The sequence below is a fragment of the Phallusia mammillata genome, chromosome 5, assembly GCF_965637545.1.
Source record: "Phallusia mammillata chromosome 5, kaPhaMamm4.hap1.1, whole genome shotgun sequence".
In the NCBI taxonomy this organism is placed as follows: Eukaryota; Metazoa; Chordata; class Ascidiacea; order Phlebobranchia; family Ascidiidae; genus Phallusia; species Phallusia mammillata.
Window position 1 is genome coordinate 6,919,718 of NC_137256.1, and position 25,962 is coordinate 6,945,679.

General features: G+C 37.4%; 3 protein-coding genes across 4 annotated transcripts; all 3 read right to left on the reverse strand.

Moving 5' to 3' along the window:
• Nucleotides 1-2,981: 2,981 nt before the first annotated feature.
• LOC145228214 (uncharacterized) lies at nt 2,982-8,985 on the reverse strand. Its single transcript, XM_080093220.1, has 10 exons — nt 8,968-8,985; nt 7,204-7,387; nt 6,805-6,985; nt 6,500-6,673; nt 6,090-6,250; nt 5,452-5,662; nt 4,991-5,109; nt 4,409-4,613; nt 3,798-4,110; nt 2,982-3,293 (listed from the first exon to the last, which is right to left on the reverse strand). Exons 1-10 carry the CDS (start codon nt 8,983-8,985, stop codon nt 2,982-2,984), a joined length of 1,878 nt encoding a protein of 625 aa, XP_079949346.1.
• A 69-nt stretch (nt 8,986-9,054) lies between these two features.
• Nucleotides 9,055-11,681, reverse strand: LOC145230703 (L-rhamnose-binding lectin CSL3-like). The gene is made up of 7 exons (XM_080096206.1): nt 11,586-11,681; nt 11,357-11,468; nt 11,079-11,242; nt 10,842-10,962; nt 10,344-10,519; nt 9,877-9,997; nt 9,055-9,463 (listed from the first exon to the last, which is right to left on the reverse strand). The coding sequence occupies exons 1-7, from the start codon at nt 11,629-11,631 to the stop codon at nt 9,289-9,291; spliced, it is 915 nt and encodes a 304-aa protein (XP_079952332.1). The 5' UTR covers nt 11,632-11,681; the 3' UTR covers nt 9,055-9,288.
• Nucleotides 11,682-12,368: 687 nt separating this feature from the next.
• LOC145229020 (uncharacterized) lies at nt 12,369-15,246 on the reverse strand. 2 transcript variants are annotated; one of them, XM_080094268.1, is made up of 5 exons: nt 14,969-15,246; nt 14,575-14,807; nt 14,152-14,296; nt 13,754-13,860; nt 12,369-13,186 (listed from the first exon to the last, which is right to left on the reverse strand). In XM_080094268.1, exons 1-5 carry the CDS (start codon nt 14,979-14,981, stop codon nt 12,902-12,904), a joined length of 783 nt encoding a protein of 260 aa, XP_079950394.1. In that variant the 5' UTR covers nt 14,982-15,246; the 3' UTR covers nt 12,369-12,901. The 2 variants fall into 2 exon arrangements, with proteins under 2 accessions (XP_079950394.1, XP_079950393.1); XM_080094267.1 differs by lacking the exon at nt 14,969-15,246 and having other exon boundaries at nt 14,575-14,933.
• Nucleotides 15,247-25,962: the final 10,716 nt, after the last annotated feature.

The window sequence follows — 25,962 nt, forward strand, 5'->3', positions numbered from 1 at the left end:
TTTACAAATATTTTGAAAAAACTATTCACTAAACTTTCCATAAACCACTGTAATACAAACATTTTAAAGGTAATTTTCCCTACCAATGTAGTTTCTACGTTCCTTTCATTTGAAACACTGACAATTTTATAAGTCACGCCTTATTTTGTGTAATTGCAGCACACTAACGAATGTTTTGCTTTTGGCACTATAAAAAATAGGTAAAACAGAATGGGAGGAGACGGTGGAGGTACAGGTCGAGACGCGCAGTTGGAATTACTGTTTTACATAGAACATGTAAGTATGTTTATATTACCGTACGGGTGACTTTACTTGACCAACCACTGGTTCATAAAAATCAATGCGAGCTTACAGTTAATGGTTTTACGCTACTGGTTTACTTTCTATCAAACCTATTTACAAACGCAGATTCACAATTTGGTCTAAACGATGTTTTCACATTTGTTGTGTCCCATTAACGTCACGCGGTATCTGTCTAACATAAAAATAACGCATTTATGAGAAATCAGAAACACAAAAGTCTGGCATGTTTTAAACTTTATGATTGCGATCACCGGGAGCTATTGACGTCATACGTTGTGACGCAATCTCTGAGGTCAAAGTTTGGTGGTAAAAAATAACGTTTGCTGAGGATTGTTGTTAGAACCGCTTGCAGGTTTGCCTTGCATTGGGTTGCAACTTAGTTAAAAAAAGTTAGGATAAAGTAGATAATCATTTGCTACTCTCTTACAAATTATATTTATTAAACTGCATTGCGATCATTTACGATTCCCTGAGGTGCAAAAAATCCGTTGTTTTGCAACAACAAATTTCACAGGCAACCATGGTTTAAAATAGGTTACTCCTTAACCTAACATCGGGACCTTCAACACTGTACCCACTCCCACTGTGTATGTCAAGAATTACAAAACTACTCGGAATTTTAATATATCTTAAAACCAACACATTCTGTCGAAACATCTAATAACTAAAAAGTATCATGCACCAAGATAGAAGAAGAGACAGTCAGTGAATGTTCAAACGAGCGAGTTTTACTTTTGCTGCCCTATTTACGTCACTGGGTGCCTTTTTCTTTCACTTGTGCAATAGGCTCAGTGGCAGTAAAAGAACTTCCTAGGCAGAAAAGTTTTACGTCTAAACCAAGCAGTGCTAAATAGAATCAAAAATAACAAAAATGAGTTTAAAAACGAGTCTTTGTTTTGCGATGAATATAACGTTGCAAATATAGATATATTATACAATATACTTTGTTCACAAAAGTTTCGACAAATGTTCTGGTCATCGTTAGGAAACTTTTTGAATACCTTATATTCCCAAGAGCAGTTTATGCCAAGCATTTGCTAAACCAGCAGTGTTTTTCCTACTAACAGTACTATATTTGTGCTACCAAAAGTTTTATTGTGAACGTTAAAAACAAGTTCAAATCTCGAATACAAAGGTGTGTTAGGTAAGCCAATGGTCCCTTGTATGCTATCTGATATTAAAATAAGAGCGACTCTAAAACACGTCGACCAAGGATATAAAACTTTTGTAATTTATTTTTCGTGCTAACGTGATAAAGTCCCTTCAGTGTTTAACCTGCCTCACATTGTGCTTGCAATAAAAACAGCTAAAACTAATAAAGCAACCATGTTTGTTTGAACGGAAAAATGACAGTTACAAACGAGTAATATATTTTTGTTTGTGTAAAACACATTTCACCGAATGCATTAGTTAAAAGTGTGGTCAAAATTTGGTGTCAAGACGTCGTAAAAAGAAGTACAGTGGTTATGGTACAAAGATAGTTTGTTCGATTTATTTATGTGTGTGTTCGTAACAACACGCCCAGTGGCGTAAAAACTTAGTCTAAAATTTATTTTTGCGAATATATAAAATGCTTTGCTTCGGTTGAACAAAAACAAACAAACATAGAAAGTGAAAACTATTATATTTTTAACATGCGCAAGGGGCTTTTGTTAAACGTTTTACCAGCAAACTTACAGCAATAAGTCTATTCTCTTTATGTTGCCTATATATACGGGTGTTATTTGCTGAGATCCAGAAACACCGGCTGCTTTTCGTAAGTCCACAATATCTTGATAAAATATATAAACGAAATGTAATGCAATAAATCAGTATACACCCTGTGTGTAGCACGTATGTTGTAAACCAGTGGTCGGCAACCGCCGGTCAGCGAGGAATTTGTTACCGGTCCGTATAATTTTCAGTCTAAATGCTTCAAAACATTTTCCTCGTGTAACCCGGGAATGATCAACTAATTTCGTTTTATGGCGATTTTATTGATATATATTTGTAGTTTTTCAAAAACGGTGCGCAGTGAAAAAAAGGTTGCCCACCCCTGCTTTAGGTTTCTGGCTTGCACATTCGGGTTTCCCCTTAAAACACAAACTATTACCAACCAACTGCATTTTCAATGAGCTCATACTGTAGTAGTAGATGTTATACTAACCGACACAAAAACAAAAACATTATTTTTCGTTTCTGAGTCAAGTGAAAACAACAACACAACATTAGGTTTTGTTTCAGGTATTCACTACCCGTTGTTTTTAATTTTTTGCACGCAAGGGGACAAGACACAACTACGCTAGGGAAAAGCATACACTAATACATGTGGTGGCGAAAAAAAATCCTCTGAATTCGATGTGTGGCGCTGTCTCGGGCGCTGCTTCGTCGCTGTCATTTGCTCAGGCGGGTCGGGGCTTAATTGCAGTTGTAGCTGAAAAAACAAATTCTAAATTTAAAAACAGCTTTAAAACAATTAAAGAAAAAATGACATACTTTTAAGTACAAGTTAAGATATTAGTTAAAATTATGTTATTGTCTATTCAATTCAAATAGTTGCAACACAAATCTTGGACAAAGGTTTCATGCGATGTAAAATGGTTCCCAAATTTGAATAACGTTTTTGCGCAGGAGCATATATACAGAAAAGAGTACATATCAATCACAGGCACATATGGTTTTGTGAAAAATAATACTTACTAGTAGGTACTATAGTAGTAGGAATAGCTCTGTGCGGTGGGATAGCACACAGTCCATCTGTAGTAGCTACCAAAACTGTAAGTGGGAGCAGTAGGTTCTCTGTATGTGCACTTGTATGAGCAGCTGTAGTGCAGGACAAGTTTGCTGATGATGTCAGCCCAATAGTTGTCGAAGTCTCCCATCACAGACTTGCAGTAGGTGACCAGTTTGTTGGCATAGGCATCGATCAAGTCAGTAGCCTCTTCAGGAAGATTATCACCATGGTATGAGGCAATCATTTTAATGTAGTTTTGGAAGTGAGCAAGTTTGCCCTGTTGTTCAAAAAAGTACATAATGGGTATCATTTAAACAGTGACCTAATTTTATGCAGTGTATTGTATACTGATTCTAATTTATAAACGCATTTAGTCATTTATCGTTATTAATTTAATATAAGTTACATGTATTTCGCCTTTACAACAAGCACAAGGTTCATGATAGTCTTTATACACCAAGCAACGAGCTGGACGATTTTAGTTTAAAGTATAATAGGCTTTTGCGTATTTCATACATAATCTACTTTGTCAACCAAGCCAATAGTTAAGTTTGTTTGGATTGTTTTTTCACTATTGGGGTATGATGGAGCCTATATCTTTTATCTATCCCCCGTTCTTTGCCATTTTTGTCGTTTGCAAACCTTTCATCACCAATGCTTTTAACAAAAAGCCTTTAAATAGTTTGTGCATTGCGGCCTGTACGCCATAAAGCTATAAAGCAACACGAAAAATGCAAAAATGTTGCCTACTTGGCCCAACAATATCAGCATAAACTCTTACCGCAGAAATGTATTTAAGGATTGAAGACCTTTGCCTGTCTCTGTTGCTCTCCAAGCTCTTCTTGTAACTCTCGATTCTTGCATCGCGGTTGGACATACAGGAAGAATACTGGGAAAGGAATCTGTTGAAATATGACTCAGCATATTTACGGTAATTTGCGATGTTGGTTGTGAAGGTGACAACGCATTGGTTCACAATTTCATTCAGTTTCTTCGCGTAAGCTGCCACAACCTCGTCGTATTGTGTACTCAGCTTTTTGGTCAGTTCGGCAATTGCTGCTTGCTGCTCGGGGGTCAAGTCCTTGCTGCCGTTGCTGATAGAGTAAAAATGTGTTGTCAAAAAACTCATACATGCAATAGTTTGTAACAAGGCAAAAAATATGCGACCAGAGGTTGTGTCACAATGAGCTTCAATGCTAGTAAATATGTTGTTATTTTTTGAAAAAACAAACAACAACAACCAAGGTCTAATCTTTAACTAAAATTAGTATTATACTGAAAGAAAGATAATGGATGCCAGCAAACAAACCAAAAGAGATTATTGTCGGCCAAGCTTTTCTGAATTTCCGGATTGTTTTGCGAAAATACGATTTTATAAATTTGCACACTTACTAGGCTTGGTATTTTGAAGTGGTATATTGGATGATCCACTCGTGTCTGGCCTTCACAATCGCCTTATAACGGGCCACGTAGTCGATGTGGTACTGAATCCATTTACCCTTCCATGCGGCAAACTCCTGGACGTATTTGTTGTAAGCCTCTTCAAGTTTTTGCTTTAGCTCTTCCGAAACTTGATCCACGCTTTTATTCAAAGCGTCTTAAAATGAACAACAATAAGTTAAACACATGTCGGTGAATAATTCTTTTTTCGGTTAACATAAGTGATCATGTTAATGTTTTTAAATAGCTTTTGCTAGATTTTTTAGAATATTTTAGAAAACTGTTAGAAGTTAGTTCTTCCGACATAACTTGTGTTGCGTATTTTCGAATTCGTTTTAGCAAAACGGGTTGTGTCATAGTTCAATTATGTAGTTGGAAAGCTGAAAGAGTGTTGGATAAACCCATATTTAATTTTAAAACACCTAAACCAGCCTATGTATGATGGACATTGTCGATTTTCCGAGAATTTAGTCTTCGGATAATTTGGTGCAAATATCAAACAACTACATTTTAGGTGTACCCAACAATACTTACTCAAGTCGCATGTCTTCAGTCCGGTGTAAGTTGATTTGCGCCACTTATAGCTGTATGCTGGTACGCAATAGTTGGTGTAAGTATATTTTGTGTATTGGTACCACTCTCCCAAACTTTGGCTGAAAAAATAACGCTGCATTTTAGTTGGGCCGGGATGAGTAAAGTGGTTCACCGACCGAAAAGAAACTGGCCCTTTCTTTAAATTTTATTTTCAAATCCAATCCAAATATATTAAAAAAATCCGCGCTTGCACTTTTTTGCAATTTCTTTTCAAAAGTTTCTCATTATTAGTTTTTATGCGCTTTCTTTGCTTCCAAACATCAAACAAAAATGTTTAACATTTGTGGATGTAGATTAAATAACGTTTAAAATGTTAACATTTAACGCCCTAAATTGAAGTTAAATCGCCATTTTAAATTTAATTGCCCACAACGCGATTTAGCTAAATTACTTATTCTTACCATCCAGCGTAATAATATCGTCTGGAGAACTGAAGATATGAGTTGGAGAGGTAGCATCGGTAAGCACATGTGTAGTAGCCGATCAACTTGTCTTTGGCGCTGAGAAGTTTTTTGCTGTAGTCGGCAACCATGTCTCTAATCTTCAACATTTCATGCTTGGCGAAAGAGGCGATAGCTCCGTCCACAATATCCTTCTCCCAATCGGCACTGCCTGCAAACATAGAGAAATGTCGTGTAACGGTGAAAACACCAATTTGGTTGTAAACTTTATAGAATTAGCAAATGCGCAAAATAAAAAAATCGTTCAAAACATTGAAACACTAATGACTTAAGCTACACATCACAAAATATTTTTAAACGTCGTTTAATAACTTGATTGGAAACATAACGACAATTTCCACAACATTATTAGTTTATGCTTTGCTTCCAGCATATGTAACACTATTTACAGTTATATTTAGTCTTTTTTCGTATAACTTATGTTGATATGTCATATAGGGACTAAAATTAACACGTAGCCTACTACACGTATTATAAAGTTCGAAGTCGCAATGTTGTCTCATGTTGTGCAATGAACACCATGCATGCCACGAATTCATTAGCGTAATGTTTTTGACCATTTCAGGTTTGTAACTTACAATGAACGACAGCCAAGTTTTTTCTGTAGCTTTCGGTTCGATTCTTGAGGATAGCAAGAAGGTATTTGTAGTAGTTGAGCACGTTAGTTTTAAGCTTCGTGTTGACTTCGAGAGTGAAATCATCAATTTTTCCGGCACGAGTGGTCAAACACTTGGCGGCGCTACACAATAACATTTTCTTAAATGACAGAATTTCGTTGAAGAATTACATCTCAAATTTTTAAAGGCGGAAAATCGAATATATTTTCGCCGTTTATCTGTATCCTTTATTATGTTGTAATATAAAAACCAATTAACTTAGGTTAATGTAAGTTTCATGTTGGAGGCGTTGGTAGAAAACCAAACTTATCAACCAAAGTGTCGATGTTGTTTTAAACGATGCATTTTATTAATTGTGCACGATTACTTACTTTTCCACAAGCTTGGCATGGAATTCAATGACAGAGTTAAGCTTGGACAGAAGGGCATCGTTGTATTTCTTTAAAATTTCTTCCCTGGTCTTGTCCAACTTTGCATTATACTCGGCAATCTTTGTGTCTCTTTCTTTGATCAGTTCGGATTTTTCAGCATCGTCGGTGACGCATCTGTTAAACAAACTGTTTAAGACTATTTCCAATTAATGGACGCAAATGTGGGTTATCGAAATATTACGAAAAAAAATTGTTTTACCCGACATTTTCAATCTCAAAATTTACGTTGACTCAGATGTACTCACGAGAGCTTGTAGTCATAGTAACGTGTAATGTAATTAACAAAGGTAGACTTGAAGCTAGCATGGTAGCTGTCGATCTTCTTTATCCATGCATCCCTGCTGGCGACCAGCCCCTTCGCCATATTGTGAAGAGATTCTTTCAGCATGTTTTGCATCTCGGAGACGACATCGGCGATCGGGGTCTCTGTGATACAGTGCTGTTAAATTTATTGTCACGCAATAGGGGTAAGTTGTTAAGTTTGTTGTAAATTTTGCCCCTGTTGACTTTTAATAATCACAAAAATAACCTTTGGACGGTTATTTTTAAAAAAATAACGTATTCGTTTATTATTGTTTCGGAAAAGTTTATAATCTTTTGGACTCTTTGTGATACATTGTTTCGCAACATTCTTTTTATCATACCTTTCCAATCGGCACTACCGCAGTCGCTACCGGGATAAACCTTCAAAATGGAGGCATAGTACCGAGTGGAACACCAATATGGGTTGAAGTTGATTTGGTAGCAGTAGATTTGTGAAGACGGGTAGACGCAGAAACCTCTTTGATAGTAGTAACTGTAACCGTACGTGCTGGCTGCATTGGCTGCCTAGAAAAACACATTTAACGGTTATAATTAGGTTGAGATTTCTAACTTGAGTGGGAACGTGAATTTAATTTAACATTTAAGTATTGTGTTTTTATAGTCTTGCTCATATTGAACATTTATATGATTAACGTCTTTAAAAAACGGTGCCATGTTGCAGATAAATACAGTCCAATAAACTATCTTTGAATAAAGGTTAGTGTAAGTTTTAAAAAGTAACAAACAAAATTTGCAATAATACATACGTAAAAATTTGAAATAAAAAGGGGTAAACTTTGCAATGCAGAATATGTACACTAAGCTGCATTGAAAAAGTCAATAAAACTACCACTACATTTGTGCGTATGTGGACAAGCAATAAGCCCAAAAGTACGAAACATTTGATGTAAAGCATTAATCCCTAACCCCAAGGCATATAGAAAAACAGCAGACTTACGGCAAAGCAGGCCAGCAGTACAAGAAGTAACTTCATATTTCTTCGTTGGTGTTCGCAGTTCTAAACAGAAGCGAAACAATAAGTGTACCAACTTTGTACCCGATATATATACGCCAAACTAAGTCGTCATATCATATGCTTTCCCAAGCCCCAAATCAAACACATATTTGCAAAATCAACTTTGTTCTTGCCTGTTTGACGCAAGAGCTCTCGAATTCATAGGAGAAATTTTCCATAAAGGACTTTTGTGGTGTAAATGTCTATGCACATGTGCATGTTGTTGGTATAAAACGCAAGGGGTGTGATGTTATAAGTGTGTTAATGGGGTACGATTACCATTGAAACACGCGCTTTCACAACTCAATATGTTGTCCTTAAGTGGATGTTTTTATAAACGCCAATGCATTATACTTGATACCCGGAAGCGTGCGTGTGTCAAATGGGATAATTGCTGTTTTGTAATTTCGTCGTTGGTTGTTAAGGGTGACGGTGGTTTTGCACCTGCTTTTTGTTTATTTGTGCGTCTTGTTACCCAGCCCCTCCCCTACTCACATGGGGTTGCACATCCTGCCACAAAATGTTCCAATTTAACCACGCATGTTACGAGAAGCTAATGACGTAGGTAGATCTGCGCAAATTTGCTACCGTCACTTTTTCTATTCGGAAATGTTTTTACTGGTAAATTGTTTGTAAACTATAGCGTTGGACCATTAAGGACCGATTGTCAGAATTATGCGCTTTTTAAAGCTTGAAAAAATGACTGTTATGGAACAAATAGACGAAATGAAATCGAACAAATAGACGTGATATTTTGGTCAAGAATCTTTGCATTTTGCTTCTCGTGTCTTTTGATTACGTTTCGTATGATTTCATAAACTGCAATAACATATTTTTTTGCTGTGAACAAACATGCAATCGATTAGACAAACGTTGAAACGTTTTTCTCAACTCGCTGTCACGTAGACCAGAGTGGTTTGCACGTGACCAGCACCTGTTACTTAGTTGACGTTGTTCTTGTTGGTCATGCAATGACGTGCGCAATCTTTCGACTGCATTTGTCAAGTACTTTGTTTGTTCAGTCCATGGCAGTATGAGAGGTGTGTCCTCAGTAGCTACATGACCATATATGGGTGTGTCTTACACTTACATTGGGGTTCACTAGCATTTTATCTATGTTTTGTAAAAACGTGGAATGGTTTTATGTTTCTTTCGTTTAGAGTTATCACGCAACACCTTAACAGTACTAGACATGGTTTAATGATCATAGCCAACAACGAGCAATAAACAGTCACCAACCATTTTACTACATGCATCGACGAAAAACATTTTTTTACAGTGAACAAACTCACACATATACAAAAAGTGTTAAGCAAGACAAATGAGACACAAGTGCTTCAATTATGATAGGAGTTCTTTGACCTGTCGGTAAGGCGGGTAGGTACATATTTATTTAAGCTTACATGCTTTTCTACTGTATACAGTCATATGTGAGTTTAATGAATTTGGTATAATACGGGCATGGGTCGCCGAACACTGAATTGCTGGCATGAAGTGTACAGGAATTGCGAAGACTGCAGAGGATCCTCAGTTTTTGTAGCGCTGCGAAAGCTTTACAGCTTGTCACGGGAGGATTGTTGCCACACCTGTGTATAAAAAATACCCATTTAAACACTGTAATTCAGTCGTTAAATATTTGTTTTTTTGTGAAAAGTCGAAAGAAGATTATACATAGACTTTAAGGTATTTTTGAAAGCTGTATAGGTTAAGGTTACTTACAATTCAATACAAAGTAATTATTATCAGCAGCAATTCAGGCCGAGGAATTAAATAGATAACAGCACAATCATGAAACCAAGGACTTATGGTATGTAGTGTTTTCGGGCTATAGGGCAGCAAACTAGCATATATTTACCATCGAGAAAACGTATTAATTCACACCATAAACGCCTAAATTAAAAAGCAGTTGTTATTAGGTTACATATTCTGGGCCCTCTGAAACTAAAACTACAGTTTTGTGACAATAGAAAATATACAAAAAAAATCTGAGTGCACATACGTTGTTGTAGCGTCATTTCCATAGAAACCGCTGAGAACCAGTATTTGCTGCTGGCCGGGGCAAGTGATGGTGGCGCTAGAGTGCTCACAAATAGTTATTGTGGGTTGACTGTGGTGCGTCACTTGCAAAGTAAGAAATTATTTAAACGAGATAGCCCATGTAGCGTTTACAAAAAGGTGTTCGTCAAATGTTTTTTCGTTATACATGCAATCTCTTAAAAGGAAGTTTTTGTACTTTTAGCTTTTAAATCACAAAAATGTAATTGTTATTTCTTTGCTACAAAATAAGCTGTGAACCACCGTCAGTATAAAGTATGATATAAAACTGTGACAGCTAAATACACAATTTTAAACATTTTTAGGATAATTCAATCTAAAATAAATTAAAAAAAGCTCACTACATACAGAAATACATTAATCATCGAATCCATTGAACGTTGTTTTTATAATCGACCTGTCAAATCTTACCCGGCGATGATACGCAGAAATAATCCATCTCGAAGTACTTGGGAACATATGGGCAGGGATCCCCAAATATATCGTTGCTCGCAATCAATTCGCACTTGTCGTGGTACTCGCACAGCTGGCGGATTTTCTCAAGGGAACTCGGTAACTCGCACCCGGGATTCGGGTTTCCTACGCAACTAAGTCAAACAGTATTGATCATAAGTACGATTATTACAGTAAAACTAGCTTAATAACAATTTGTTCTCACTTAGACCAACTTGTTAAACCATCAACCAAACTTGTTTTCCAACGGTGTTGCAAAATATTACAAATGTTCTAAACCTTTTTCAACGATAAAGCTTAGCATTTGCCTTTTGTCAAGGTTGTCCGCCAATTACAAAAGCAAGGAATGGGCTAGGAAAAATCTCCTGTGATTGGATTCGATATGATGCCCTCATTAGGCCTGGCGTACTATGATTCATATATCCGTATGCTTGATTAATGCTTTTTATGACTTACCGATAAGGGTCTGTTCGCCCGTACAATCCACGATGAACTTGAATTACTTTTCCGGCAGGGCAGACTGCTGTTGACGGCAAACCAAATTCACATGCCAGTTGTTTTTGGGCTTTTAAGTTCGCTAAAAAAATAAAGAAAAAAGTAATAAAACAAAAATTTACGGAAAATACATCTTTATTGTTTATTTGACAGACCAGTGTTTTGAAACGTTATTGGGACCCTTGTGTTTCAACTTACTGCATTCGTAATCCAATCTCGTGTACTTGGTTGTGGTTGGGCACGGATCGACGAATGTAAACTGCGCAGGACTCACAGAACATGAATTTTGACCCTGACACACTGCAGTGAGCACAATGGTGGAATTGATCACGTGACAACTTGAGCTTAGATCCCCACCACACCTAAAATGTTGTTTATAGCTTAGAATAAAAGTTTCGCTTCATTTTTAGAGGAAAATTTAGCAGTCTGCTGATTTGTTAGGTTTGGTTGAATCGCAAATGGACACATAAACTTACTCTATCATGTATCGACGTCCGTAGTACGCTGTTCTGACGTTGATGAACGTACCAGCAGGACACGTTGCTGTTGCTTCAGCATGAATGGCTGTTTTTACGTCTGCAGTGGCTTCTGTTGGATTAAAGAGTATAAATTTGGTTGCTCATAGTACGTTCCACTACCGGTTGGTAAAAATTAAACTACAAATAGCAAGATAAAATATTTTAAGATAAAGCACAACTTACTTACCAGCGCTTGCAATGGCCACTATCAGGCAAAAAACGTAAAACTGCATTTTTAACCAAGCAGTCTTGTGTCCCAACTCAGTCAATCACGGTCTTATATGGGCTAGTGCCAAAGTATTTGTGTTAAAAGGCCTTTGTGTGTAAACTAAATATTAACGGGTCTCCAATGACTAATAAGTGTAATCTGAAGCAATTGGAACTTGTTTCAAGTCCATAATTGCCTAAACAATCCTGGACGCATGGGCATCTAGTTCTCTCGCCTCGCTTCAGGGCAAATCAAACAAGTTTACCCCTTTTGTTTACCAAGACTTTGGACTGGTTGGAACTTTGACACAGTGCTGTGTAGGTTGTAATTGATACTACAGGTGTAGTTACTAAAGACTGTGCGTGCTTGAAATCTCTTCGTTGACAGCGATTAGAAGGCAGCTGTATTCTGTATTTCTGTATTCTGTGTCTTTGTGCAAATGAATAATATTATGTCGTAAACTATCGCGTGAAGATTGCGCATAGAAAAATCTTATAATGTCTTATAATGTTCTCCTGTGGTATGTTGCTAAGTGGACAACGGATAAATTGTCAATCGCGGTTTTTGCATTTTTAACTGCCGTACCAATACTAATATTGTAGTAGTATCAATACTCCTTTTTGTGGTGTTAGTCGAAGTTGTTAGCAAGCCTAACCGAGGCTCCAAGTACAAGCAGCAAACCTGGCCTAAACCAGATTGATTGAAAAAACAAAGTCCGAATCAAGACCGTTTTAAAACTGAGCCCAAACCCTGCCCAAAAAGTCCTGCCCGATTTTTAACTTTATTAACAATGTTTCTTTTTTGCTTAAAATGCAACAAAACAACCTACGGTTCTTAACTATGGTGCTTCCAGGGACTACACATGCCCAGGTCAATATAACAGTCTAATATATTATAATCGCGAGCCTGCTGGCCCAAATGAGTCATTAAAGGGGTTTTAAAGTCTTTAAATAATACCACAGAAAACAGCACCACAGATTTTCGCAGTAACTTGTTTGTACAAAGTCAATTCACTTGCACAATTACGTACAAAATCAACAAAGACGCCAAAAAATGTTAAAAAACAAATACATCAAAAACAGCATGTGGGTTAGTAACGAAAAGACCGAGGGATATTACGCTTATGACGATTAATTCTATAATTTAGAAACATGTCAAACATTTGGGCGCTCAGAAAAATAAATTAGGCAAAAATGAATATTTAACAGGAAGAGAAGCGAAAAAATTACATTGAAGATATACAGCATGTTGACCAAACCTTGTATGCGTACAAGCAAAACTATTGTTACCTTACTTCAAAAAATGTTATACAAAGCTTGGGTGACTGACGTCCAGGTACCGGACGAAAATAAATTATAGGCAAGATATCCCAGACAACCTGTCACGACTGAAGCTCCGATCATTGCCTGCCCAAGTAGTTTCGCCACTACTGCGTCTGATTTCGTTACCTCCTCGATAATGTTTCCACCCTTATTTCGGTGTGGAAACGGTTCTTTCGGAACCGGAACACCAAGAAATTCACACAATGGTTCCCAGCCGTCCGACAGTTTGTAGACCAGGAGTTTGTCTTTGGGAGCTTTCTGTAATAAGTTTTAGTGTCTTTAGTAAAGTTGTTTCACGCTTTTATCACGAAACCTATAATGTTTTTAAATTGTACATTGTAGCGCAGTGATTCCCAACCGGGGAGAGGAGAAATTTACTTTAATTCGTCAATGTGTAAATAGACACTTCAGCTCTGGGAATATAACCTGTGAAGTTAATGAAAGACCCATTTTAGTTATCTTTGTATGGTTTGATATCGACTATGTTATCTATTGGGAAAAATGAAAATGTTTTAACTGTTAATGGAGGAATTTATCGAAAAATGTTGGGAACCACCGTTTAGCGGCTTCTCTCAAGGGCACTTAAAATGTGTTTGTTTAAGCACCTACAGCGATCTGGATACCTGCGCCGACAAATTGCCTTCTTTCCTTTGCTATATCGTCGAGTGTGAACTATTGCCTCATTAATTTGAAATAAAGCTCCAATATACCACTGGCAACATTAAATAAAACCCAAAGGAGCGAATAACTTTTTGCAACAAATATAAAATAGGAAGAGCTCTGTAGCCATCGATATAACCAGAAAACGGAATTTGCGGTTCTTACCTCTAAAACATTGGCGTTGTGATATTTGTAGTGAGCCCTCAACACCTTTTCCAAGTGGGGTTTGATTATGGGAATAGGGAATCTCGAGAAATCACCCAGGTACCGGTCTAAATTATTAAAAAAAAGTTAGACCTCTGCTGCAAAGCATTTTCTGGGCATTAGCCATACCGAGCGTACGGAAAACATATTAGTTGAGATGTAGCCCTAAATCCATCTCAGAACCCTCAGATGTATTAGCTTATACGTACTCAACGGTTTACAAAGTTTGCGACCTTATTTGTTCAGCAAATTAGTTTAGGGAAGACTTTATAGGCGGGCCCTTTTATACTTTTATCTGACTACATGCAAAAACCATAACTTCGTTTCCTGTTGATACCACGAGGTTGATTGTTACTTACACATAAAGCGTTGGTAGCCGTCGCGTAGGTAGCAGGCTGGAGCGAAAGCCGAGAGGAACCACGATACTTTGGTCTGATTCAGCAGTTCAATCTGATTAACCATGCTTTTGTACCAAGAGTCTTCATCACGACAAGTGAAAATAATCTAAAACACAAATCATACGAATTACAAATTAAACAATAATCACCTAGCTTTTTGCTTGGTGGTAATGACTATAATGAACCCTACGTCAGTAAATTTGAGTAAAATACAAGTGTATTGAATATGAGAGTATATTTAAGCAAATGGCGGTATACCCAAGCTGTTTTGTCTGTCGTAGGCAAACGTTTTATCTCATATGTTTAACAGAACGGTGAAAGGAAATATATCTTCACCCATCATATGTTTTGTCACATTAATAATATTTTCTGACAAAATCTTACTTTTGCTTCTGGGAAAGCTTCATGCAATTCTTCCCAGTAATGGCAGGCTGGTGTGTCCGTAACTGCATCAACACCCTCAAACGTCTTTTTAATATCCTCCACTGTAGCTGTGCCCTTAAAAATCTTTTCCCAGCCCTCATATGCGTAGTAGTAGTTCTCCAAGAAATCGTAGGTTGTGAAGCCCAGAAGACGAAACGCTGCTGCCATTGTCTTTGTGCCCGTTTTGGAGTATCCTGCTAAAATCACCTTCATTTTTACGTTGAGATTATACTGGTTATCCCTAATACCTAAAATTTGCAAGGAAAATATCAGAATACAAAGCTAAAAAGCTTCTAACTTTCACTTTAACTGATTAACTGCAAATTTGCATTTTATTAAATCCGTGAGGTTTGACCTGCCAGTGTCATCACTTTTCCTCAAATGACTTTATACTGTGACCGTTCCCAGGGTTATGGCAGTTTTCTTCCCATGCCTTTCATGTGCTGGCTTTGCAAGGGAAGCGAACTTGCGAACATTTCATGTCGGTCAACGATGTACATTGATACCACGGCACGTCACAGTCAATGATAAACTTTTCCAGTAAGTCGATTTCTGATAAATCTGTCGCAAATAACTTGACCCGCTTTTTGTTGCGAAACGTTTCCAGCACTATTCAATAACATTCTTGACATTCTGCACAGAAGTTAACAAAACACAGTTGTTTCATTAAAAAGTTTACTTTAAAAGGCAATGCAGGTATTCGATAAAATTGGAATATTAAAGAAAATAAACTCGCCTTCCACAGAATTGTAAGGGTGTAAATCTACACATCCGATTTTGGACAATGTTGGCAAATTAAGCTTTTGTTTCTTTTCAAATTGAAAGGTTTTTAGATTCGCCGAGTATACCATTTAACAAACTTGTCACAAACTGTTCTGGGCGGTTCGTGGTTAATGTTCAACTTAAGAACTACACCATATCCAAAGCGCCTTTCTTATAGTTTGTCCCAGCGTTCTTTTTGTGTCGTAGTGTATTTACAAAGGACAATACTAATTTACGGAAAACGGAAATGACGGAAACGAAAGAAACGACATACTAATTTACGGAAATAGGAAAAGACGGAAATGACGGAAATAATTGAAATCTAATTTACGGAAATAAGAAATATTTCTCAAAAGACGGAAATCGACAGAGATCATTCTCTATGCATTTCTTATGACGGAAATCGACACTTAACATTCTCTATGCATTTCTTATGACGGAAATCGACAGAGATCATTCTCTATGTGTTTCTTATAACGGAAATCGACAGAGATCATTCTGTATGTATTTCTTATGACGGAAATCGACATAGATCATTCTCTATGCATTTCTGATGACGGAAATCGACAGAGATCATTCTCTATGCATTTTTGATGACGGAGATCGATATCTTGTATAAAAGACACAGTTTTATTTCATAATGGTGGTCAATATTATTCGATGTAATTGTCAATTCAGCAAGTTTTTCCTTCCTAGATTGAATCCAACTTGATCTGTGACGTTAGCACGTCGAGATGGACAAACTTGCTGACCTGGCAGTTTCATCGAGGAACGTAGACTACCATTATGAAGTAACATAAAGAATCTTATGTGATTTCTTGGTTATATACTGTTTGCGACAGTCTGTGCTTCGATTGGCCTTTTCCGTTTGTAGGCGTGTGTTAAAAAAGACTCTTGAAAGAAGCTCCCAGAATTTGATAATATAATGTATTTTGAGAACATGTCATGTCAGTGGCATATGTATGTTGGGAAGGAGAACGCAGTATGCTCTAAACCAGTGGTTCTCAAACTCGGTTTTCGGGGCTGCATGCGACTCCCAACTACTTATTTTGCGGCTCGCACCAGACCTCAGAAAACCACCAAACATTGCTATTTTAGCTTTCAAAGTAATAATCTTTAGTGGCTCTCTACACACTTAAAAAAATACCATTTGGCCCCGACAATAAAAAAGTTTGAGAACCAGTGCTCTAAACCAGGGGTTCTTAACCAGGGGTGCAAGCACCCCCAAGGGGTGCGAGAACTGTTCCTAGGGGGTGCGGGGATGCTAAATCATTAAGGTTGCTTAGGTCTATTGTATATAAGTGCAAAAACCCAGGGGGTGAGAAAACTGGTTGGTGATTTGAAAGGGGTGCAGCAAGGAAAAAAGTTAAGAACCACTGCTCTAAACAAAAACGAGCGTATATTTTCCATACTATGAGACAGCCGGCCAGCTTCTGATCGTGTATTGTTATGTAACAGTAAGGTAAATAAAGGGTTTATTATAAGGTTATATAGGCAGGTTTTTCTTCCATTACCTTCGCGTTGTTCATGCCCCAGCACTGGGCGATGCTTTCACATAACGGCAGCCCACATGTCTCTTCAAACTCCTGAAGGGCAAATGAACGACACGGCAATTTATTCTTTATCAATGATGATGCGTAAATACAGAGGAAATGAAAAAAGATCCGGAAGAAAACGACCACGACCCAATGATTACGATTACTCAGTTAATCCCGCACCCGACGCGATAAATCCAGTTGACCGTTCTAAGGTCATTTCTACATCAACACCAAAAAAGAAAAGAAATATCATTGAAGAGTATGACAACACATTTAGCATATCAAGAGTATCTTCTATATAGAAAGTAAGTATATACTTTCGGAACTAGACACGAGCGACGATTGTCTACAACAAACGGAACATGCTCCTCTACCAACGCCATACCTATGGAAACAGGCAATTGTTGAAATCAAGCTACCGCAAGACAATACATCCAGCATAACTTGGGAATGCTTAGATGAACAAAATTGGTTGGCTGACTTAACTATTGAGAGAGCTGTGAAGGCGATACATTCTGACACAGAAGGTTATCTATTTGGTGACAGTTTTTTAATCAATGGCTCGATTAAAAACGAGCATCAAATTATTGCAGCATTCGCGTGCAATAACGATGCATTAAATTGCGACAGATTAATGTTTGCTGCAAATACTGGAATTCATTGGTATCTGATTGTGGTAGACTTCAAACATATTTTTATTAGATTCTTTGCCAACATCATTGTCCCAAGTTAAAAATTATTTCGCGGCCACATTCAACATCGTCAAAGCATGCTTTGCAGTAGCGATCAAACAACCGGAATTGATGATTGGCGTTTCTTGCGATGCACCGATGTCCGAATGCAAATCAAATTCATTCGATTGTGGCGTACATGTGATCATAAACTGCTACTGTATTATAAGCAAACTGCCAATACCTGTCCAAATTGCTTCAGAAAATGGATAAAACAACTTATACTGAAAAGCCCACCCATAACCACCGAACGACAACCCAGAGTCAGGTTGGATGAAGCAAAAAAAAAGAGTAGGAACAGTTTGGAGAAGTCAAGATGATTTTTCTTCAAAAATTGCCATCCAAGATTGTTCTTACAATAAAGTAATTGGCGATATCTCTACGTCAAACCGATGGTCTGCATGTGAGGCCGAAGATTGTGACGGCAACAAAACCGATGAGCAACAAATTTTGTGCGAGACTTACCGAAGGTGGTTCCATAAATCTTGCTCGCCTGGAAAAGTTGCATTTTCGGGAACATACTTTTCATGCACAAAAAAACCTAATTAAAAATATTTTCATATATTCAAACTATTGCTTCCCTTTGCAGTGTACTTTTACAATTCGTTAATATTTTTTTTCAAAAATTAAAGAAGATTTCGTTCAGAATTTGTTCTGTGTCGATTTCCGTCATAAGAAATGCATAGAAAATGATCTCTGTCGGTTTCCGTCATAAGAAATGCATAGAGAATGATCTCTGTCGATTTCCGTCATAAGAAATGCATAGAGAATAATCTCTGTCGATTTCCGTCATAAGAAATGCATAGAGAATGATCTATGTCGATTTCCGTCATAAGAAATGCATAGAGAATGATCTCTGTCGATTTCCGTCATAAGAAATACATAGAGAATGATCTATGTCGATTTCCGTCATAAGGAATGTATAGAGAATGTTGAGTGTCGATTTCCGTCATAAGAAATGCATAGAGAATGATATCTGTCGATTTCCGTCATAAGAAACACATAGAGAATGATCTATGTCGATTTCCGTCATAAGAAATGCATAGAGAATGATCTCTGTCGATTTCCGTCATAAGAAAAGCATAGAGGATGTTGAGTGTCGATTTTCGTCATAAGAAACACATAGAGAATGAACTTTGTCGATTTCCGTCATAAGAAACACATAGAGAATGATCTCTGTCGATTTCCGTCATAAGAAATACATAGAGAATGATCTCTGTCGATTTCCGTCAAAAGAAATACATAGAGAACGATCTCTGTCGATTTCCGTCATAAGAAATACATACAGAATGTTGAGTGTCGATTTCCGTCATAAGAAACACATAGAGAATGATCTCTGTCAATTTCCGTCATAAGAAACACATAGAGAATGATCTATGTCGATTTCCGTCATAAGAAACACATAGAGAATGATCTATGTCGATTTCCGTCATAAGAAATGCATAGAGAAAGATCTCTGTCGATTTCCGTCATAAGAAACACATAGAGAATGATCTCTGTCGATTTCCGTCGTAAGAAACACATGGAGAATGATCTATGTCGATTTCCGTCATAAGAAATGCATAGAGAATGATCCCTGTTGATTTCCGTCATAAGAAACACATAGAGAAAGTTAAGTGCCAATTTCCGTCATAAGAAACACATAGAGAAAGATCTATGTCGATTTCCGTCATAAGAAATGCATAGAGAATGATCTCTGTCGATTTCCGTCATAAGAAATGCATAGAGAATGATCTATGTCGATTTCCGTCATAAGAAATGCATAGAGAATGATCTCTGTCGATTTCCGTCATCAGAAACACATAGAGAATGATCTCTGTCGATTTCCGTCATCAGAAACACATAGAGAATGATCTCTGTCGATTTCCGTCATAAGAAATACATAGAGAATGATCTCTGTCGATTTCCGTCATAAGAAATGCATACAGAATGTTGAGTTTCGATTTCCGTCATCAGAAACACATAGAGAATGATCTCTGTCGATTTCCGTCATAAGAAATGCATAGAGAATGATCTCTGTCGATTTCCGTCATTTTGAAAGTATTTCCTATTTCCGTAAATTAGATTTGAATTATTTCCGTCTTTTCCTATTTCCGTAAATTAGTATGTCGTTTCTTTCGTTTCTGTCATTTCCGTTTTCCGTAAATTAGTATTGTCCATTTACAAACCTGGGACTGTACCTGGCGAATGTTTTGGCTGAAACTGCTGGTAGTACAACGCTAAAAATCTTAGAACTTATGGGCTTGGCATGAGACGATGTTGAGAGAACTTTCTTGAATACATCATTTTTTGTTTTCTTCTTGGGCAACGCCTGAATGCGTTACGTTCCCAATGAGTTCGCCATCGAGTTGTCTGCCTCATTGCAAGTACGTTGGATCGCTTTCGTTTGCATTTTTGACTTGGTATTTCACCTACTGTCACATTGTCGGTGTCACACATACTAAACAAACACCGCAAGAGGCTATCATATCACAGTGCAAACACAAACCAATGACTATGTATGTGACGACGGTCAAAGTAAAACGCACGCAAGTACACGAACTGCAATATACCGGTGCTTAAATAGAGAATCTTGTAAGAGAAAATCTGCCAAATTTCGATCTGAATTTTACTGTTAAAATGTTCCCGAGTTCTTAAGACATTAAATTAATGTACTTTGGTGTAAAAATAGCTTAGAACAGTGGTTCCCAACCTTTTTTTAACGCGACCCAAATACTTACCAAAATTTCGTCAAGTGTTTTTTCGCGACCCATGGACATGTTATTTTAATTGTATTTCTGTCTCTAAATTAAGAAAGCTTTTTGAAAATTGCTACGCCAGTTTGGCAAATCAATAACCTTATAACGAACAAATACTGTTGTTGTTGTTTTCGACCAAACATTTCCATTTATTCCGAACTTGGAGCTGAATCCAAGAATTATTAGCCAGACAACGCTCAACTGTGAACTAACACATCACTTTATGACGTCACAAAGAGTTTTAACCATTATCACAACAAGCAATGAAATTATTATTGGGCAACAAGTTAAAGCCTTGGGAAATATTAAAATAACGCCACGAGGCGAAGTCAAAAAGTAGATGCTCATAAGAAAAAAGGCAAAGCGTATTAGACTTCTCCGATTCTCGATGCGCTCGGCACAGGTGGTTTGAATACGCTTAGGCACCAATACGCTTAGGAGAACTCTTTTGTGAACAAATAGGTCAACTTGAAACCATATGTATTTAGTTTAATTTGGTGCCTAATATAACAGGGAAATTTGTAGTTAATGCTGAACATACGTTCCATACACCAAGTTACATATTTCATTAATTTGTTCGTCCAACTGGTGCAAAGTTATACAAATTAGTCGTTTTTTATACATATAACGCACAAGAGACTTTAATGAAACAAATTTAATAGATTTGTACAGTCATATAAAGGATTTTTTTAATGTGCTACATGGCCTGGGAATGTAATACAGTTTTAGTATGTAAACTTAGAAATCAGCACGTATTACTATTGGACAGCGAAGTCAGAGTAATCTATACACTTTGAATGTTTCTTCCAACTACTCCTGATGGTTTAACTGTTCACAATAAAGAAATTCATACATTTGGTATGTCTAAACTCGACGCAAACAACTGCTGCACACAAATTAATACAGATTTTTTCGGAAGAATAGACTAAAACGCTAAAAATACTTTAAAATTAACAATTAAGCGGCCTTATGTTTGTATATCACTTTACAATAACCACCATATCGTTTTTGCGCAAAGCTGAAAACCTTGAATGCGATTCGTTTCGGCAACATGTAATTTTACGCTTTAGCGAATCGAAATCGTGACGTCACACAATGCGCATCAACGATACGGTTCGATTCGCTCATGTAAAAAGGCTTACTGGCTTAGAACACTATGGTGCTCTGCAATTGTTGTTTGACGTACATCGCACAAACAAATCTTTCAACCACGGCGGTACACGTACACCTTAAGACTAAAATACAAGTAACATATAGTGTACGGAACATGACATAATTTCACTTGCTTTTCTTCAAAACCTCCTGCGTGTTTGTGACCAAAACCATTGTATTTGTTCATGAGTTTCAACGTTCTAATTTGTCACCGTCAAAAAATGTTTCTGTTTTTTTCCAAAAGGTATATAAATGTTGAAATTTAGTTACACTGTGGTACACCTAGCATCGACATAACGCTGTGAGCATAGCTGGATTTGCCATTGGTACTATAAGTCAGGGGTCGGCAACCTTTTTTGCACTGCGGACCGGTTTGAAAACTAAAATTTTATCGCGGACCGGTCTTCAAAAAACTAAAAATATATAGCTATAAAAACGCTTAAATTAGTTTATCATCCCCGGTATACATTCGCAAAATGTTTTATAGCATTTAACCTGAAAAATTATACGGCCCGGTAACGAACTCCTCGCGGACCGGTATCGGGCCGCGGACCGGCGGTTGCCGACCACTGCTGTAAGTCACATATGAGTTAAGTCACATATGAATTATACGTATACGTGCTTAGGGCATATAAAAGGTTTAACACCTTTGCAATAGGGTTAATATTTTTTTGATTCACTTGCGAAACACAGCAAAAACATAATACATCGCAAAGGATAGACAAGCTACCAGCACTGAAAAATTCAGGAATGCTGAGGGTAAAATTCGCAGCGAAATTTTTGTGTTGTTACGGGGAATGAAAAAATCTCCTTTCTTGTTCTTGTGGGGAAACGGAAGGTCAGGAATCTCGACAGTTAGAAATTGGCATAGCGGTTTCCAACCTTCTGATACGTTGTAAACTATAAACCGAAGCACGTTAGTTTTTTGGCTTCTGTAAACCCCAAGTTACTCCGGTTTGAAACGGCTGCGTTGGGGCTTCTGAACTGTTTGGCCTTAGTGCAATTTTTCGAAAACTATCCGTTCCTGTGGCAAAAGGTTTGGTAACCCTTGGGCTTCTTTCAGATCTAGCGTTGACAACCCCTTGGACATAATAAATACTTAGTGCTTAGCTTGTTTTTTACGGTACAATAGTCTTGAAACTAGCCTATGCGTACGAAACTGTGTTCCCCAACAAACAATAAATTTAAAACTTCATGCAACATCAACACTATTTCTCCGAGAATTTGACACATACGGTGCAACTTTGTACCGTTAACAGTAAAATCCTGACAACAATATACTCTATTTAAGTATTTAAAAAACAGAGGCAACACGCTCAATACTATCTCTACTTGAAAACAAACTGCAGGCTGCAGGAAACGATTACATCCCGGTGACGTTTCTCAATGTTGCATAATACCGCGCCGTAGTGAACGTGACTGTCTGCGAAACCGTGATTCAAAGCAAAACCATGTTCGAATACATTTTGTCACATTTTTTGCCCTCATGTTTTATACTCTGCCCCTTAATTTGCTATTTCCGTATGTGTTGCAACTGGTCAGTTTGTCAAACGAAAAATATATATTACAGGATTGAGCTTATTCCTCAAAAATGGGTTACAGGATTTAAGTCTGTTCTTACATTGCAAACACTTATTGAATGTTAGAAAGGCCGATTTTTGGGTCTGCTAAAAGCATTTCCATTGTACAGTTGTTTCCTAATTAGCTACAACAGGCAGAAGTAATGAAGACTATACTGTATTCTAAGCCGACCCCATCTAAAGTCTTTTCATTTGACTTTTTGTTGTCGGCAACTGGTTGAACTTACTGTCTTCAAGTATTAAAACGCTTCGTGACTTTGCCCAATAGTGCGTAATACACCGCACTAGTATATACACGAACTTCACGAAGGCCAAGGCGACACTGAAACACTATGTCTGCAAACCGCCAAATTTTCGACAAACTGTTTTTTTCCGCTGAATTTGCGAGTGAACATAATGACGGTTAATGCTATTTAGGTTGGGATATCGTTTTGTGATATAGCGTCAAGTTTAAGCTATTGTCAAACTTATACAAAGCCTTTCCAGTTCCACCCACTGGCCGTCTCGCAATTCAGAAACTTATTCTCGGGTTTCTACAATCTCTTCGTTGCCCATTCTTGCATAAAACCGCATTGCGACTGCCTGCAGTTGGCGTAAAGGCCAAAACGTGATTTAAAGCAAAATCATGTTCGAATACATTTTGGCACATCTCTCGCCATTACGTGAATTCAGTATTTCCTTATGTGTTGCAACTGGTCAGTTTGTTAAACTAAAAATTTATTGCAGAATTGAGCTTATTCTTCTATTTCATACATTTGAATAATATGGCCAATTTTGGGCCGCCAAAAAAATTTAATAGACTTAAATGTAACGTGCGTTGATTTGGATCCGCTAATACCTTTCTATCATACAGTTGTCATCCTATAAGCTGCAACAGGCAGAAGTAATGAAAACGATACTGTATGCTAAGCTAAGGCGAAACCATTTAGGTGAGGGGTGCACAACCTTTTTGCTTAGACGGCCGCATCGCAGATTCCTATTTCACCAACGGCCGCCAATTACCTGCTTGTTTTTGTTTTTAAATTTATTATGTGAAAAAAGGGCTTGTCCCACCCATAAACCATTTAATGGCGTTCAAAAAGCCCGGATAATTTAAAACTTGATCCACAGATCGAGCTAAAGTAAACAGTCTGACGAACAGTCTGAGCTATTTATGACGTTATAATCTATATTGTGACGCACGAGGTGACTGTTTATTTGCATTGTTTGAACACAATAGGCGTATATAAAGTGTGATGCACAGTGTGTCTTCACTACCTACCTATGCATCTTGTGTGTGCTCTTCCCGGAAGTCGACGGTTTGTGTATGTGTTTGTTTTTTGATTTTTTTCTCACAGACTTTTTTCTTGCATACGAAACATGGTCGTGGATTAAATCCCCATTTGTTTTCCCCTATCACAACAGAAAAACGGTTCAAACAATCAAATTTGCCCACAATGTTGAGCTTTGCATGGTACATATGTAGTTTACAACAACCCTAAAATTAAAATTGGCGGTGCAAATAAAAAACGTGATAAATCGTTTGGCAAAAGCAATTGCTTTGTACTTTAAAAAACTTGTTATTTTGGGGTTTGATGATACATCCGCTAAACACTTTTTAAAAATAAACTCATTTTGGAAAAATTATACTCAATCTGACCGTTTGAACAAGCTTTTTGCGTTTGAAAGGGAGTATATAAAAACATTACATGGAAACAAGGATACTAGTTGCAATCAGGATGAATATAAAAAAGCGTGTATTGATGCTCTGGCAAAGCAGCTCACTAGATACCCCAATCACTCATCTTTACCTATAAGTGCAATAACTGCAATAACTGCTAAGCAAACAGTAAAAACGATTCGATATAAATGGTTCAATAACCTGGCATTTAGAAAATGCGTCCAACAGTCATAGGTCAAAAAACATGTTGTGTTTGCAAAACTGTTTGGTGCGGAGAACAAATGGTAGAATGTGAATCGTGTTTACAATGGTTTCATCCACGATGCGTGTTTCAAAATGTCACCCCCCAAAAATTTAGCAACGAGCAATGGAATAAGCTTCATTTTGTATGTAATAATTCAATTGTAAACGACGCCGATCCAAAAAACGTGTACCGCCATGCTTCCATTGATATAGGCACAATCAGTACGAGCAAGCCAGCATCCCCTAACTCAATTAATCCCGTTGTTTCAACTAGTATTTCAAAAACTCAACCGCTATCATCCGACTTTTCTGACGAAAGCCTCTCACCTGCCACGGACGCCATGTCAACTCACGCGAACGATTGCGCATTTTCTGATAATTTAAGCGATTGTAGTGTCGATTCACAAATTGAGAGCACAATTCAAAACAGTTCGTCAGAGGAGAAATGGATTTCGACAAATGTTTTAAACGACCTTGGTAAAGTTAAAAAACAAACAACTTCTCTGATGCAATGTTTACGTTAACCTGCAAGAAAAAATTCACAATGATCTTGACGTTTGGGACAGTATTACAAAAAAACGCACTGCGAATAAGTTTGGGAGCAATGCGTACAAAGACACTATTTTTTAAAAAAATACGACAAATATATGATAATTGCGTCCCTAACATTGAAAGCCATTATTTACGGGATCCCCAAAATGTCAATACTATTAAGCCAAATTCCGACAGCTACCTCGAAGGAGCAATCAAACTGTATTGTGCCCACGGGAGATGCTGCAACTGTGAAATAAAAATATGTGTGGATTTGATTTCGTTCGTGGATCGAGTTGAAGGCCAAGTAACGGTAAGAGGCATGCGAAACCACCAAAAAGGTTGCAAACGGAGACGACGGGCATCTGGTAAAAGACGGGGCCAACTTAAACGCCAACTTCAATTTCAGTCTGC

Coding starts and splice junctions, on each gene's coding strand:
- LOC145228214 (XM_080093220.1), bottom strand. Junction 6,674..6,804: donor TACTATGACTACAAGCTCTC/GTGAGTACATCT, acceptor TTTGTTTAACAG/ATGCGTCACCGACGATGCTG. Junction 5,663..6,089: donor AAACTTGGCTGTCGTTCATT/GTAAGTTACAAA, acceptor CTATGTTTGCAG/GCAGTGCCGATTGGGAGAAG.
- LOC145230703 (XM_080096206.1), bottom strand. CDS start 11,631: ATGCAGTTTTACGTTTTTTGCCTGATAGTGGCCATTGCAAGCGCTG. Junction 10,963..11,078: donor GAGATTGGATTACGAATGCA/GTAAGTTGAAAC, acceptor TTATTTTTTTAG/CGAACTTAAAAGCCCAAAAA. Junction 10,520..10,841: donor GGGCGAACAGACCCTTATCG/GTAAGTCATAAA, acceptor TGTTTGACTTAG/TTGCGTAGGAAACCCGAATC.
- LOC145229020 (XM_080094267.1), bottom strand. CDS start 14,826: ATGAAGGTGATTTTAGCAGGATACTCCAAAACGGGCACAAAGACAATG. Junction 14,297..14,574: donor AAGCTTTCCCAGAAGCAAAA/GTAAGATTTTGT, acceptor TTTGTGTTTTAG/ATTATTTTCACTTGTCGTGA. Junction 13,187..13,753: donor ACAACGCCAATGTTTTAGAG/GTAAGAACCGCA, acceptor AACTTATTACAG/AAAGCTCCCAAAGACAAACT.